Below are 17,185 nucleotides of genomic sequence, written 5' to 3' on the forward strand. Positions count from 1 at the left end.
AAAAACCCGAAAACAATGAGAAAAAACACTAAAACAAACCCACACACACACGCTCACACTTAACTTAACTAAATATGCAAAAGAAAGGCAAACACACACAAAGCATGATGGCGGCGCCGCTAACACACTGCTAAATCTCCGGGGCGTTTGGCGGGGCCAATCTGTGTGAACTGCTTTTACCTTATCGTTACCTTGTTCAAACCTCTCTGTTAAATCGCGCCCGCAACCGCCCGGGCCAGCCGGATTGCGTCCGGGTTTTTTTTTTCTTAAACTGAGATTATGGTGTTGCCCATCCGGCACATCCGCGTGAAAGGACCTCCCGCGTAATTTATTTGTGAACTGTGCACCGCGTCTCCGCGAGTGCACACTTGTGATAGAGGAGGAGAGCCCAGGCAAGCCGCGGGCACCCAATTTTTGGCCCCCTCGTGTACCTCTTGATCCATCGGGTGGGGTGTGTTATACTATTTATTATTTATCCGAGGATCGATCGATGTCCTGATCGTGCCTCTCTCGCGCAACATGTGCGCCTGTTTTTCGCGCTACCAACCAACCACCGGGGTGGACACACACAGACCACCAGCCAGACGTGCGCGTGCCCATTCGTGGCCATTCCTCTCTTGGGATCGTTACTTTGTTGTTAAACTGTTTCTCCTGGCCTGGCCAGGCTGGCTGGCTGGCTGGCTGGCTGGCTGGCTGGCTGGCTGGCTGGCTGGCTGGCTGGCCGATCCCACTCGTTTCGTTTTGGCGGGCCAACAACGGGCTAGTGTGTTCTTCGCAATTACCAAGACCCACCCAGAGCGCCGCGAATTGACAGACGGACGTGTATAGCAATGCAATGAATGATACGCAATTTTGCAACCGATGATCTCTGTAAAACTGTTCATTTTTTCTCCATACACATTAATTGTATATTTATAAATATATATTTGAGTACTCTCGTCGTATCGATCACGTTTGTCTGTCGGTCCCCGTCGGCTCCCGTCTGTCTGTCTCTATCTGTTTGACACATACACACACACGCACACACACGCAGAACACTGAACATTGAACTGGAACTGGAAGAAAACTTCACTATCCACACACCACATTGATGTGCGTTTGGGTGCGGAGAGTGCCGCGGCACAGCTTCTTGGGTAACGGAAAAAGGAGACAAACATGTCGTAAGAAGTTTTAAATTATATGCTTAAGAACACCAACAGAACACAAAAAGAAAGAGAGAAAGAGCGAGAGCGCGCGGTGTGTAAAAAGAAGCTAAACATGTTAAAGAACAAAATGACAAACGCAAAGTTGAAACCAGCAGCAGCAGCGCGCATCTACCCCCCACGTTCACTAAAACGACTAAATAATCTTCACAACAAACAAAGCAATTTTCGATGTGAAACCAGAAAGCGGGGCCGTGTGAGATGTGTACGATAATACTAAGGCGAACGGGGACAGAAAGTATATGAGATACGAATACGAGGGCAAAAAGCACACACACACGAAAAGGTTTTCCATCTCGGATTTTCATCACACACCCTCTGCGTACGATCACACCGCCCTTAGCCACTCCACTACCCGTCGGATGACAATCGTGAGCAAACGGATAAGCAAACGCAAACCGAAGAGGATCCGTAAGCGCGTTCCGGTTTTCCACACGAGGCGCGGTGGAACGCGATTTTCGTTCTCCGATTCCCCGCGATCGCGCTTCACTTTCTTCTTTTAAGAGCACCCCCAAAAAATGTAGCACCAACATCCAAAATTATCATCAAACGCAATGCTAACACACGACGTATGAATGTTGTATCCGACGTGTGTCGCCGAAGCCGCCGAAAAAGGAAAAGTTACAGGAAAAGAAAGTGTTTGTTAAATGCGCGCACACACCGGTGGTGGTGGTGGTGGACAGAGGGAAAGAAACCAAAAATGGAAACAACGCGGTATATGATGTGGAATGTATTAAAAAGACTAAATTTTTTGCCTATTTACAGTGTACAAACTCTTAAACGTAATATAAATTGAACAAAATTAACTCGAAAAGAAGAGAGAAAAGAAAGGAAAGAATCAGTTAAAGAAAGAAAGAAAGAAAGAAAGAAAGAAAGAGAGAAAGAAAGAAAGAGATAAAGAAAGAAAGAAAGAAAGAACGAAACAAACAAAAAGCAGCGAAGAAAGAAGAGTGTTCTAACGGTTCTCTGCTTCTTACAACATTATCCCACAAAGCTTGTAGCGAGCGAGAGAGAAAAAACAGAGCAGGAACACTGAGCGAAGCGAAAAAAGAAAACTCTAATACACACACACACAAAGCCCCAAACAATGGAAAGAAGCTGGAATGCTAATACGTCTCAAACGCGAATGATGAGACCCCGTGTCAGAAGGTCTCAGAAGAGTATCCGGTGAATGATGGTTTGTCGTGTGTGTGTGTCGTGTTTGTAGTAGTGAAAACATTTAGTGTTTCCTCTTCCGTTTTGTGTGCGTGTGTGTGTACGTATTGTTGTAAAACGAACGTTTGGGGGGAAGCGATAAAAGCAAGGTGTTAAGAAGGTGGTGCAGAGGCGTGCACCAGAGGTGAAACAATAGAAGGAGTGTGCACACTGGCGACAGAGATGGAGAAAGGCGAACGGATGAGAAAGATGCTAAGCTGAGAAGGGAAGACGTTACACGCAAACTGCGCGCATTAATATTTGGGTTACCGTATTTTATTTAACTGTATTTTGCCACCCCATTGTTTTAGGCGATGCGCGATCGAGTAAACCATAGAACAGGGTGTGTAATAAGGGGACAGGCTTAGCATTAAGAGATCGCACAGACAGACAGAGAGAAAGAGAGAGAGAGATCGTCGAGATGTAGGTGACTGCCAAGGAGCAGCAGTGGAAATTGTAATAAGCAAAGTATCGGAACGAAACCATAAGATTAAACGCAAAACAAACGACGGAGATGCCGGGAGCGGGAGAGAGAGAACAAAGAGAGACAATTCATTTACCACCCACCTTTTGCGATTAAGTTTTTTTGTTCGTGTCTATAGTGTCCTATAAAGTGTAGGTAGTAGCGACTCGCACGCGCGCCCCGTAGGCTGTAAGTGAGAGAAACAGGAAAGGAAAAGCAAACAAACAAACAAACAAAAAAAGCGGATGCATTGCAACAACACGCGTCTCTTGCTCTCGGGTGTGTGTGGTTCCCCATCAGGGCTGGTTCTATTTTTTCACTTCATCCGCCAAAACTCTTCTCCGCATATCATGCCGTCGGTGAATATCCTCGCCGGCGGAAACTCACTACAAAATGTCTTTCCTTCGCCGCAATTGCCGCACCTTGCGGTCGCACCATTGTTTCTCGCGCTTGTTGTTGCGTGTGTGTGAGAGGAGCAGCAGGAGCTTATTAGTTCGAGGAGGTTTTGTTGCGCAGCGTAGAGGTTCTTGTTTGCGGAACTTTTAGTATATGTATTTACACACACACCCTGTACCGTAGCGAGCGAGCGAGACACGGAGTTAAGCTATTAAGTGGATAAGTCACACACACACACACACAACATACAAAACGAAACCTAAATGCCAAGGCCAAGAAAGTAATAATGGTATCTCTGTATAGTTTTACGGTATTAGTTATCAGCAATCGTATGATTTAGCAGCAGCAGCAGTTGTTGGTTAAGAACGCTCCCTCTGCTTGGAACCCTCTCTCTTTAGCACTTTCTTGTTTTCCTGTCCACTTTCTCCTTCTCTATTGGTTTTCTTGTTTTGTTTCGTTGTTGATCGACACCTGTTTCGCTATTTTCATATTCTTATTGCATTAGTTCGTGTACATACATTAGAGCAATAGAGTGTCTTTCCGTTCAGTACAAGCTAACAAATGATGCTTCGATTGCGCCACAATTTACTGAGTATAACTTTATGATGATGATGATGACGATGATCACGAAACACGCTACACACGCCCCAAACCATTCTATTTATCGGCCATTTATACCTAAGATTATGTTTATGTTTTACCTCTCGCGCGATGAAACCGCACTCTGACTGTGTGTGTGTGTCTGCGTGTGTATGCTGTGTGCCAGCAGAGGTCCGTCGCCGGGTCCGTCAGTCAGTCAGTCAGTGCCTTTTCATCATCTGTTTCATCTGTTTTGCGCGATGATGCTTTACTCTTGACCTGTTTCCAATGTTCTCGTATTTGCTTTTAGTTGAATTTTTTTTCTTAGTCGATAAGTGAAACGAAAGTACCATTTTTACATTATTTTACTTTAAAGTGCGCTTTTTGTTTGTTTAGATCGTGCGTGTGCGTGTTAGTGAGAATGGTCGAGCGGTCCTCCAGCGCCCCAGCAGACGTTTGTAGCTCGTAGTGAAGCATAGTCGGCCGCGGAATGGAATGCTTTTAGGAGATGCGTCCGGGGATTGTTCATTTAAAATCAAGCCACAACCCGCGATCACTAACACCGCCGCAACACACAACACAAGCCTTAGTTGTTAGTGTAGTTCAATATACATTAGTTGTAATTTAACGTGTCGTTTGTTTTGCTTTCGGTTAAACGGTTAAACAATTATTTATTTTGTCATTAAAACATACACACACACACGAGCTGATTGGATCGCAGGACCCAAGAAGAACCTGTAAGGGAGCTAGATAGACGGCGGTGGCACCTACAATCATCTTACAAACGAGAGACCCCCGGCAGAGTGGCAAAGGTTTGGCTGTCCAATGTTTGAGTTTGAATTGGTCGCTGGGTTCCATAAAATCTCCAATGCCCCCCCACACACCCACACACACCATTAGGAAATAAGCAAAGACGATAGAGTTATCTAAGGGGACAGGATAGAGATGTACAGAGAGAGAGAGGGCACGAAGAAATCAGATGAGTAAAGCAAGAGCTCTAACAATGAACTCTAACAAAATGGTGTACCACACAATACAATAGAAAACTAACTCTAACAGACCACAGCGCGGAGGCAGAGATCATCGCTGGCAAATGTAAAGTTGTAAATAGCTCTATCAGAAGAAACCAGCGTCCGGCGAGCACCGTCACACACACACACACACACGCAGCTTCACCAAGAACCACCCAACGAAATTTAGGCCACGTTTCTGTTCGTTCGTTTTGTTAGTGTTTCTTTTCAAAACCCCTTTCCTTTCTTCCTTTGGTTTGGCTTTCCTTTCTTCCTCTGCTCCACTTTTTTTCTTCAGTCGTTTCGTTTCTGTGTTTTTTGGTTAAATTTACAATTTTTGTATCATCTTAAGTCCCCCTTTAGCTGCTCTTTTGGTACGTACTTTGGTTTGTTCGTTCGTTTCGCCTTACACACACTGCATGAGTTAGAGTTTCAAAGCTTAAAGCCCGTGAAGCGACACCAAACTAAGTTTTACTAAACAAAGCAACAAACAAAAACACAACAAACAAGCAAACGAAAGGAAAAATCCGATCGCAGGACTACCTATAACGCAGAGGAGAGGAAGTGCGCAATACTAAACACAATTATAGAAACAGAAAGAGAAAACTAACTAAAGTAGGAAGTGGATGGGAGATACAAAGATAGAAAGAGAGAGAGAACGAGAGAGAGAGTGCAAAGAAACGGTATAATGAAGAGGAAAAGATGACCGGAGGAAGAACGATGGAGTCAGAGTATAACATATAACAAACAAAATTGGTAGAATAGTGTGAATGTCCAGTAAAAACAAGCATCGATGGATAAGATTATAATAATGGATGCGGAAGCATTGGGAGTAGTGCAGAAGTATATAAGAGAAGGAAAGAGAGAGCAAGAGAGAGAGTGGCACATTTCACACAAATCAACCAAACACACACACGCGCGCAAGAGCAGACAGTTTAAGAGAATAACCCTATTCACCCTTTACTGACAACATCCAACAATCATCAGCCCCCCAAAAAAAGAAGGACTCGTGTGTAAATGAAAGACCGGCACAGATTTCAATTCGATTCCACGCTTGTGTTGTCCAAGCAATTCGACGACAACCCACAGGACGACGCAGGACGATCCGCCGACGAGTGTGGATGAGGTCGTGGTGGTGGTGGCCGCCGCCGCCAGTTGACTGTTGGTGGTGTTGGAAGCTTTCTCGCTTTTCGTTCGACAAAATTTAGGCAAATTTTCTCAATTCGGCCAAAACGCAGCGCGCACCACAGAGAAGAGCGGACGGACAAGCAGCAGCAACCCTCCTATACACGCTCACCACTGGCACAGGCACACCACACACGCACACACACGCGCGCGGGCGGTCCAACTCCGGAAAAAAGGAAACGCAAACAAAACACAAAAAAAGGAATCATCATTCGAATCACGAATCATCATTCGCGCCCAGGATCGCCGCGGGTCCTCGGGAGGATCTTTTAAAGAGGGAGAAGAGAGAGAGAAAGAGAGAGAGAGAGAGAGAGAGCTGCTCATTGATACTGTTGACCGTTGTTCGTTTGTGAGCTCGTTGTTTTTGTTTATTTTTTTGATGTGGCTTTTCTTGTTTGCAAAAAGCTCACGTTAGCCGATCCGATGTTGTGTCGTTTTTCATTGATCATTGATCATCTCCACACTTTACGCCTGTACGCCTTAATACCGCCGTCGTTGCGCCTTTGTTTGTTATATTTTTCCGTTGTTGTTTGTGTTTGTGTGGCCACCCGTCAAACGTTACGAAAGGTAGCCTGCCAGGTTGGGGAAGTGAAAAAATAAATCGGAAACACTGCAACCGGCAAAAAACGGATTCCTGTGTGTTGTGATTTGGCCGTATGGCCCAGCCGCAACCCAAATGTGTCCGTGTTTTGTTGTTGCTTTGTTTCGAGTTTATTCGGGGATGCGCGTGAAACGCATTCGAAAGGTGTTTTCGGTTCACCTGTTACGTGTGTTTCGTTCTCCTTGCATCGATATTTATTATTCTTTGACAAAACGCAAATGAAAAAACAAAAACCGATTCTTATCACACGGTCTCGAAGAAAAAATACGCGGCAAACACAAATAGCCGAACCGATCGAGCCGATCATATGAGCAAAATATGGTGAGAGAGAACCCTCTGAACAACGGCGGAATGCGAAGTGCGCGAAGCACAGCTTCGCCCCAGACAAAGCGAAACAAAGCAAGAAAAGGATAACGATACAGATGATCGTTTTTTGATAGTGTGGACCGGAAAGCGAACGCAAAACGGAATAGGGATCGATCGAAAAGCGAACAAAGCAAATCCGCAGGAGCAAGAGCGCTTGAAAAAGTGAAGGATGCAGAACAGTTGAGCAAGAAAAACGAACGACAAATGCGCGAAACAAACGCGATCACGCGATGATTATGAAGATGATATGATGATGGCAAATGATGATAATGAAGAGGATGTTCAAATTCGATTTGAATGATTTTTTTTCTAGTTTTAAGTAAATACAATATTATACATATTATAAATATATACACGGTATTAGATAAAGATAAAACTCTGTGCGATGTGTTTTTTCCCGCGGGTTAGGGGTCTTTGGGTATTGGGATCCGAAATTGGTGCAAAGCCGGCGTCAAAATATCGCCCGGAAAGAGTAAGTAATGTTCCATCCTCGCCTCTGGCTTATGGTATTCTCAATTGTACCAAAACAGCGAAAAACAATCGAAACAAACATCGTAAATCTCAGCTAACAAAAATTCAAAGCGCTACGCTGTTACCATTTAGCAAAGTTTCGAACCGCCTAGGTGCACCACCGATTGCATAACGTTAGGCGTCAATGAAACCAAACGTTGACAACCGCCGACAACGTAATGCAACCCGGGATGCATCGGGCTACCTACTGCCCTGGTATGATTTCCTGTTACGTGACGCCGATTTCCGAACCCGGGGCCCCGATCGGTTTTTTCGTCCTTTCAGCTATTATGAATTTCGTTGCCGGGGCCAGTTTAGAATTTCTTTCGTTTCGTAATTAAATAAATCGAATCGCTTTCGTTGCAAATTAGTTTTATTCTATCGATTTTTCTTTCCTCTTCAGGCGTTCATTGTTCGCTCCATCTCTCTTGCACGCTCGCTCGCTCTCTCTGTTTCCAGTAAAACATATGTGGCGTGGCCTTCGTCAAGTACGCTCACTTGCTCGACACATCCATTTACTAACTACGAAGAAGCTCATTCAAACATCACTACTACAACAGAGGGAATCGGACGGGTCGCGAAATCCGTGTGTCCTGGGCTGGGCCGCGTACGCTCTTCTCGCGATTCAACAACAAACAAACGATCCTCGGCGGGTGTGCTGCAGGCTGGGTGTTCCGATCATCTCGCGCAGCGAGCTCGGGTCCCGGCGGGCTGGCGCGCGAGCTCTCGATCTCGATCGTCGATCTAATCACGTGCTGAAGGGCGGCAGGCCAAACTGTTCCGGTTTAAAGTCTTCTAGCGAGCTCAGCACGAGCGTCGCGTGCTTGCGCTGGTCCTCCTCGACGCGCGGGTCCGGCACCATCACGGTCTGCATTCCCGCCGCAATGGCCGCCGTCACACCGTTCGGTGCGTCCTCGAACACCAGGCAGCGATCGGGCGGTGGGCTGTCCGCGAACCGCGAAGCCGCCACCAGAAAGATGTCGGGCGCCGGTTTGCCTTCCTTCACGTCCGGATCGGACGAACCCATCACCTTGTGGCCGAACAGCTCGAACAGCTCGCGGTGGTTCTTCGTCTTCACCTCGACCGAATCCACGCCCGAGCTGGTGGCCAACGCGATCGGTATGTTGTGCTGGTGCAGGTGCCGTACCAAGCGTTCCGCTCCTGGCAGGAACCGTAAAGCAAATGCGATCGATCAATGCGAAGCTTCTTTCGTTGGGGCGCGGAAAATCGTACGAAAATCGGATTCCAAAAGGAGGGTAGGGATGGGGATTAGCCAAAAAGTAGTCCGAAGCCGAGGAGGATCAAATAGGACACTAGCTACCGAAACGAATTCATACATTGTTAGCACAAACACAAAGACACACACACACACGTGTCAGTGACGATGGCTGACCTTGCAAGAGCGGTGCCTGGCCGAGGTGAAGCAACTGATTGCGCCGGAACTGCGCCAGAAACTCGTCCACCGAGCACGGTACCCGCAGATCGTTCACCAGAATCTCACAGGTGCGCTGCTCGGTCGTGCCCATCACCTTCATGCGAGTCGTCCGCGGGTACGCTGTGCTGTACCGCTTCAACAGATCGCCCAAGATCCGCTCGTAGACCGGTTCCGTGTCTGTGACACCGACGACGACGGCGGATGGTATCGGAACAGAACAGAACGCAACGCAACACAAAAGTGGCCAACGGGTAAAGCGGCAGGGGTGTGTGGGTGAAGGAGGGTGGTACGACGTGTGTCGATTGGGGTGGGTAGAAAAGAAGAAAGCAAAGGCATTAGTTTCTTGCGCTTTCGCCATTTACCTGGCATCAGTTGGCACTGCTCCATGGTGCGGTTGATGAGATCGGTGGAAACCTCCACGTACTCCGCCGGTGTGATCGGCAGCTCGAGTGCGGCCACGATCGCTTCCGCCGCCTCGTCCCTTTGCAGGCCCATGATCGATTGCTTGATCTCCCACGTGTACGTCTTGCCGTACGGTTCAGCGATCGATTGTGTTACCTGCGTGTAGAGAACTTCCGTGTCTTTTGGGGGAGACACGTTCGTCACGGGAAACGGGTTTGTTGTGGTTACGAGAAAATCAGGAGGTTTCGTGTCGTTATTAAACCCTTACACAAAACGCGTAAAACGAGTGCTTGAAGTACTTACTGTCCCCGGGACAGAGCACTTCACAATAATTCGCACCATAAACGCACACATTCGCTAGGACCCTTTTATTTGCGATTTAGAAACAGCAAACGTTGTTTGTGTTGAATTTTTCAACTTTTGAATGCGTGCTGCGAATTCTTCCCTCGAAATCTAACAGGAAAACATGAATGGGCTAGGGTAGCCTAAACTGGTATAAACACGCTGTTCGAATACTAGACGCGTTTTGAAATATTTTTGCAATTTTATACCAAATTTTGATTTTGTTCGCATTTTGGAAACAAAATAATGATATATTTCAGCCGGTTTTCGAAAACGAATAACAATGATATATTTCACAACAGTAATAAAACGCAATATATCAAATGGAATATTTCGAAATGTCAAATTTTCGGCGCCAGCGAGTATTCCAGGCTGTCCCGCGCTATCCTTCGCATTAACGTGCTGCCCTGTTACATTTCCCGTTTTGTGGGTTCCCGGTTTTCCACCGGAAACAAATTCACCAAAGGTCAACCCAACCAGCAAGATTCCTAATCAACTAGGCATTCCATCAATACGCAGCAAGCCGTAAGGCAGCGTCGTGCAAAAGCGTATTTGCAGCTTGGCAAATTGCCCGGATCGAATGACACACCAATTATGCCGAGTAATTGTTTCGCCCCCCCACCCTCTCGGGAACCGGGCGCTCTTCTAAAATCTAATTCACCCGAACATGCGTCCTTGACCCGTGTGTGCCCTTCGATGGTTTTCTGATTGATTTGCCGGAAAATAGCAGGAAACGGAAATGGGTTCCCTCCGAAAGTTGTGCTGCCCCCTTGGCCGGTCGGCTGAAGTGTGTTTTCAAACTCTTATCACACACTCTTATCGCACCGAATCTAACGAGCGTCAGCATAAAACGTGCCAAAGCGCGAGGCACACGCACACAAACACACATCCCGATTGAAGCTTGGGGCACACGCGTTCCCCATTGCAACGTCAACGTCGGTTACTGCGATTAGAACGGGAAGATTGGCGGAAGACGCCGACATCGAGCTCCGTTACTTCGAAGGACGATGACCGGTACACGGCGCGGTGGGTTCTCAAACACGCTCCGCTCCCTACGTGCGCGACGATGAGTGGTTTGTTAGTTCGATAATGAAATCACACCGCGAAGTTTGCTTCCTTATTCTGCACTTCACCGCAAACCGAAACACCAAACGTTGCACCCGAAAGCCAACCCCGTGCGGTGCATCATCGCGTGGCGGAATCGACTAAACAACAGAGTGCAATCCGCCGTTGCACCCTTTCGCCAACCGAACGTGAGCAGCGCGAATCGATGCTGGCCGGAGGAGATGGAACCTACTCACCCAGCAACAGTCCGTCCATGTCGAAGATGCAGTGAGTCACCTTGCCGAACGCTGCCATTTTGCTTCCGGCCGTGCCGAGCACCGAGCTACTACTGAACAGGCGGCTCATCGTGGTCTCGTCGGGTTGGTTTTCTCTTTCCTCGGAGTGTCAAGTGCGCCGACCAGCCGCTGGACAGGGAAGGGTTGAGGGGCGCCCGTCGGAACAGATGTTTTTTGTTTAGTGGCCACCGATCGTGCGCGAGCGAGAAGGCGCGTCCAGGGAGAACTTTTCACTTCCACGGCCGCGCAAGGATTCAGCCGACGACGTCCTTGTGGTTCCCTTCGCTCCGACGGTGCCGCTCGTTATCCTTGGTGTAGCGGAATTTCCTGTTGAATCGTTCCGTCCGAGGCGCCGCTGTTGCGGATAAAGAGAAAACTCAATCAAGAGCGGTGCACGAGAGAGCCGCGCCGCGTTGTGCAGTCGGGAAAAAGTAATGCAACTGCAGGGGGGTCTTCGAGAGCCTTGGGCGGGAGACAATAAATTCAAATCATAAACAGAGCGGAAGCGGAAGCAAAGAACAAAGAAACAAAGTAGCCATTGCATCGCAGGCGGCGTAGAATAAAATCGCACAAATAACGCCCAAGCACGCACCGGACATGCCGGATCATCGTGTGCATCCGGAAAGGCCGCTCCGATTAAGGTCAATATCGGAAGGAAAACGGCAACTGCTGCGAAAGGCGTCCAAATAGACGGTAGATAAACATCCGCGGCCAATCGATGGTGACGCATCGAGCGGGAGCAGAAAATAAGAAGGGCACCACGCAATTCTATCACCCATCTTCCGAGTGGCCACTGAGCTTTGGTTGCCACTTGCCAACGGCCGTTGTTTCCTTGGCTTTTCGCGAGAGGAATTTGCGACACTCGCTTATGTAACCCGCAGCAGTGCTGTTCGTCCACCATCGGTTCGTTCGGGCCGTGGCCCGTTTATCACTTCATTAACGCGTGCGAAGAACAATCTTCTGCCGTCTTCGCCGTTGCTGTTGTCGATCTTGTCCATTTGTTTACCTACCAAGACACGATGAACAATGGACCTCCACAAGCCAGTGACGTGACGCTGGGGAGAGACCGGTTGGAGGGGGGAGGCACAGTGCGAACTGATAACGAGCAACAATTAGCTGCTGCTGCACACGCACGCACACGCAACAAAAGGCACACGTGCTGCTGTTAAACGGGCGATCGTTTCCGTGCAAGCCGCTTCCCTCGTGGCAGAAGTGCACTTTTATTTACTCCACAAACGCACGACGCGTGTTTGTGCACTAACACTACTAACCGGGAGGAGGCGTTTTATTTTTGTTGTTACCAAAGCTGTCAACCGCGCGCGCGTGGCAAGTGACAGTTGCATGCAACGCTCCTCGGTAACTATGATGCAAGTGTTACACTGCGTCGCTTTCGTTTCGGTGCACTGCGGATACTCGATGCATTGTTTGTCGTTAAACTTCGTTAATCTTTTCTTTTCACTTTATTAAATGGAACCGATCGATCGAAGAGATTGTATTCGAGGTACTGAAGCCTAGCGCATGAACACAATAACGAAGCAATTGAATTTGAATACAACTAAGAAGACCGGACTCTGCGGCTCTTTCGCGGCAGGTTTCTACTAGAATTGCTCAATCTAAAAATACATAAAATTAACACTTTCTGGCGGATGACTTCAGACTGTCGCAGATGCTCTCTCCTTCTGACTCCTTTGTCTCTCTCTGTTCTGTTACTGTACACCCAATCATCAAAAGGCTTATCACATTCTCGCTAATCTCACAAAATCCAACCACCGTACCAGCAGCCACACTCCAGCCGGATTATCCTTCGGTCAGTGATAATTCGCGCGCTGTTCCTGGTCCGACGGAACGGTCGGCAGAGTCGGCAGTTACTGTGTTACCACCATTGCCCTGTGTATCCTGTGAGGGTCGCCTCCATTGTTTCATTCTTTGGTTAACCGGCAGATCGAAGGCACCATTTCCGATGGTTCCCCGAAAGGTCGGCTTTCACACTATTTGTGCGGTTCGTCTGTCGTTGGCGTACTACCTCCATTCACCTCCGTCCGCAGAGTGCCATTTTCGGGAACCCACTTTTTCTTCGCTCTCTCAAACGCCTCGATGATGCACGATCGGAACAGCTTCTGGTGCAGTACGTACGCACTGACGTGGCCAGCGTCAAGGTAGCGTATCTCGGCACCGGGCCAAATGTCTTCCAGACTGGTGCAGCCGTCCCGTGGAATGTAGGCATCGTCCTTCGCGCACACGGCAATGATCAGCGACGTGTCGTAGGGTACGGAGAAGTTCTTCAGATGCGTACATTCGTCCATCATGCCGCGCATAAACTGTAACGCTTCCCGTTCCCACCAGCGCTGTTTGGTCGTATCGATCGGAACCCGCTTCTCGCCGGGGGTGGACGAAGAGGAGCTGGCCGAATAGGCACCCCAGGTGATGTACTCCATAATTTTAGAGCCGACCGACTTGGACGAAGCAACCACGGCCGTGGCCGGGTCTTCGGTCGGGTTCGGTTTCGTGGCTACCGTGAGAATCAACTTTTCACCCGGCTGGCCGGCCCCTGTGTGATTTTCCTCGTTATGACGCTTGAGCGCGAGGTGGATCTTTACGTTCAGTTCGTCCACCTCTTCCTGGGTTAGCTCGCACCGTACGTTCGAGAGCAATTTCTCCAGCAGCGGTTCCGAGAGATTCAGTGCGTTCGTTCGGTTGATGTGGATACGACTCTTGAGCGGTTCCTTGTCCTGCTGCTGATCGCCCCGCTCCGGGGTCGCCTCTCGGATGACGGACAGATTCACGTCCGTCGTCGGTTGACCGCACACGAGATCCTTCGTTTCGTCAATGTCCAGCCGCAACTCTTCTACTGACTGGTCAAAGTTTTGCACGAAATGCTTGCCGGCGACAAAGGCGTCATCCACAACGGTCACCATCTTGGACAGACGCTCGCGGAAGTTCCCGTCGGCAAAGTACTGCGTTTCGAGCACGTCCCAGCTGATCGAGTGACTCATGACGCCTTCGGTGAACACGGGCGATGCGGTCGACCACGAGAGGCACGGTACGAGCACGAGCGGCTTTGGCCAATTTGTTGCGGCCAGCGAAGCCATGTGCCCTCCCATCGACAGCCCAGTGATACCGAGAGGTCCATAGCCGTTTCGTTCGCACCAATTCAGTAGGACGAGCGTTTCCAGCACCAAGCAACCGCCCATAACGAAAATGTCCGAGACATTCTGTAAACTTGAGGCCCTGTTTTTAACGGAAACGGATTAGTGATGGGCGGGGAATGGGTAAAGTAAATCACGGTCAGAATTACCGTTGCTCTTTGGGCTTCCGCAAACCGTAGAATGGGTTCTCGAGAATAATGGCCCCGAGATTGGCTTCCTTCAGCAGGGGTTTGACGATCAGGTTCCTTCGCTTCCAGAAGTACTGCAATACAGAGCATGGAGTACGTTGGTCAACGCGTCGTGTCCGCAACACGGGGCAAAACTAGTCACTTACATGATCGCCCGTACCGGCCAGGTGGATGCACATCGGTTTGAAGCGTTCGTCGTTCCACTTCAGCGGCAGCACGATCTGAAAGTGGGCATTCTGTGCGACGTCCGGTACCAGACCGGGCATGTAGATTTCCAGGGGAGTAATAAACTTGCCCTCAAGTATTTTGCAGTCCGAGGTGACCTCTTCGCGCGTTATTTCCACCGGATAGTCGCGCGGGATCAGCTGAGAGCAAGCGGCCCGGTTCGAAATGATCTTTCGAAACTCGAACAATCTAAAACGGGAATGAGCAGGACAAACAACATTTCTTTTGGCGATTGATCTATTTTAGATCCCCAGCTCTTGTTTATTGACGAACGTTTCGACGGTACCAGAGAGTCCATTCATCTTTGAACCATCATCCCCAGCATCCAAGTGTTGTCTTCTGGTGGGTAAAAATATGCTACCCACCGAAGCTGGGTAACATTCGTAAAGGAGCTTCACAAATTTTGCTAACCAACCATCTCTCGTTTTATCAACCCATTTGTCCATACAAGCGGCGTGGTGTACGTGACCAGCAGCATGCGTTGAGTTTTCAACGCGAAAAGGGTTTCTCCGTTGCCAGCTATGCTAGCAAGTATCCTTTCCCAAAGCATCTTTCCTTTCCAGGGGGGTTCAAATTTAAAGAGGGTTGTGTTACCGGCAACCTCTTATCAACAAGCATACACGTTACCGTAACAAATGATAAGGGGTTCCCTCGGAAACCGTCATCATCAGCAGAGTGGAATGCGTCGGCAACTATATAAAAACTCCCTTTCATTGGTCTCACCACCTAGCAACACCAGTGAGCAGTGAGCACACCGTGTGAGTGTGTGCGTGATGCCTTTATCTTTTTCTCACATTGCTCTTGTTTTTGTTTTGACCCGATGTTGCGACAACCGATCCGTGTTTATTTCATGCTCTCCTACGAGTCTCCAGTTGAAAGAACAAAGCAAAAATCTTCCCCGTGAACCAATTGCGTCGTAGCGCACGCACCGGAAATTGTAGCATATCTGTTTCATGGACCAAAATATGGTCTGACACACCTTCGCAGATACGCACCGCGGTTATTACCTAGTTTTCGCAGTGAAGGGAATCCAGAAACTTCTACCGCCCTCCCTCCTGCAGACGCACCATCAAATCAGGAGAGGGTGGTACGTTAGGAACTAAAAATAGTTCGTTGTGACGGTAACAACAACAAGCCGCAAGGAACTGATTAGCGGGTCATTGCCTGGGTGGCAGTGCCAACCAAGTGCAAACTTGGCACCGACTACGGGGCAGAAATACTTAAATTATGTAATTTCGTGTCGGATGATGCCTCACAGTAGGCAGTGATTCTGGCCAGCCGGCGGCCGCTTCGCAGTGCGAAGTGCAAAAGTACGATACAACACACCAATGGTTGGCCACTTTTGCCGTCGTCATACCTTTCGATATTTTCCGGTTTGCCCCAGCCTTTGCAGAAAAACTTGGTCAGCAGCAGCGACCGATAGAGACCGTCGAGTCGCGATGGAGGCATCTTTTCGCAATGGATTTCCTCGTACCGCTTTCTGCTGGTTAATGGGAAGATTCTGTTTTCTGTGTTAAATCGATCGTTGTTTGTGCACTGTGTCACTGCACTTGTTTATCCACGGATCTAGTGTTCATTGACTGTTTCAACGTGTACTTTAATAACACACACACGATTGGGGAGTTGCACAGGTTTCACTTTCCACTCCCCAACCGAAGAGAAAATATGGAACCGGGAGTCTGGGTACCGACAGAATGTTTTTATCCGGAACCTTGTTCTTGTTGCTCGTTGTTTGGCGTTTTGCGTACGAATGAAACGTTTTCGCTCTGATCAGCAATCGGAGCTTAAATAACATCGGCAAAACAAACACACTGAAGCGGCGTAAAAACATCTCACCCCTTTGCCGTTGTTGTGTGAGTGTTCTCACTTGTTCGCTGTGAAATGTTGAGGTTTGTTTACGAAGTTTACTCACTCGCGTCATTTATTTTTGCTTTTCTTAACACTCCGGCGAAATGCTTTTTAGGAAGGTGCAAATAAATAGCAGACTAATTAACGGCTTTTGGGAAATGTATTTAGAAAGATCATGATCAATCCGATCGAATGTACTGGGAGAACGGAAGTGAATTATTTCGGGTAGTCTCTCTTGGTTGAACTAGGGGAATTTGACGCGGTGGTGTTTTTAAATCCAAGATAACGTGGCCCACCATTCCCCCACTGTATCTTCGTTGGCCAAACCCAACAATGAGGTGTCCTTGAGAGTATAACGCGATCTCTCTTAGCAAATAAACAATCTGCCACCTCCGCGCATTAGCAGGCGCATCACAAAGCCGGCGCCAATCGGTATCGGATCACTCCACCGTGCTGGTTGCGCGCGCATCTTGTTTTGCGCCATCAAATACCTTTCTAATGCCAGCCGTCTAGACATACCACTTCTTGGCCGACGTTTCATAGTCGTCGTCTTCGTTGTCTAATATCTGCTAACGAAATACTTAGAGCCGAGCTCGTGGGTATGTCCAATCCGTATGTATGGGACAGACGAGCCTCCAAGTTGGCAGCGAGTACGCACCAACCAAATTGTGCCGTCCGAATGTCTGCGCAAGAGATGCCAGCATTAACAATGTATTTTCGAGTGTCATGATTATTTTTAAACCACTCGTCGCA

At 48.4% G+C, this 17,185-nt stretch overlaps 2 protein-coding genes across 3 annotated transcripts; both read right to left on the bottom strand.

Moving 5' to 3' along the window:
• Positions 1-7,871: 7,871 nt before the first annotated feature.
• Positions 7,872-12,247, bottom strand: LOC128271254 (probable pseudouridine-5'-phosphatase). Of its 2 annotated transcripts, none has more exons than XM_053008700.1 (4): positions 12,036-12,247; positions 10,987-11,380; positions 8,900-9,118; positions 7,872-8,667 (listed from the first exon to the last, which is right to left on the bottom strand). In XM_053008700.1, the coding sequence occupies exons 2-4, from the start codon at positions 11,093-11,095 to the stop codon at positions 8,255-8,257; spliced, it is 741 nt and encodes a 246-aa protein (XP_052864660.1). In that variant the 5' UTR covers positions 11,096-11,380; positions 12,036-12,247; the 3' UTR covers positions 7,872-8,254. The 2 variants fall into 2 exon arrangements, with proteins under 2 accessions (XP_052864660.1, XP_052864661.1); XM_053008701.1 differs by lacking the exon at positions 8,900-9,118 and adding an exon at positions 9,304-9,522.
• Positions 12,248-12,394: 147 nt separating this feature from the next.
• Positions 12,395-16,331, bottom strand: LOC128274756 (protein ABHD18). The gene is made up of 4 exons (XM_053013058.1): positions 15,942-16,331; positions 14,506-14,773; positions 14,321-14,433; positions 12,395-14,253 (listed from the first exon to the last, which is right to left on the bottom strand). The coding sequence occupies exons 1-4, from the start codon at positions 16,031-16,033 to the stop codon at positions 13,014-13,016; spliced, it is 1,713 nt and encodes a 570-aa protein (XP_052869018.1). The 5' UTR covers positions 16,034-16,331; the 3' UTR covers positions 12,395-13,013.
• Between the last annotated feature and the right edge of the window lie 854 nt (positions 16,332-17,185).

Source organism: Anopheles cruzii, chromosome 3, assembly GCF_943734635.1.
Source record: "Anopheles cruzii chromosome 3, idAnoCruzAS_RS32_06, whole genome shotgun sequence".
Taxonomy (NCBI): domain Eukaryota; kingdom Metazoa; phylum Arthropoda; class Insecta; order Diptera; family Culicidae; genus Anopheles; species Anopheles cruzii.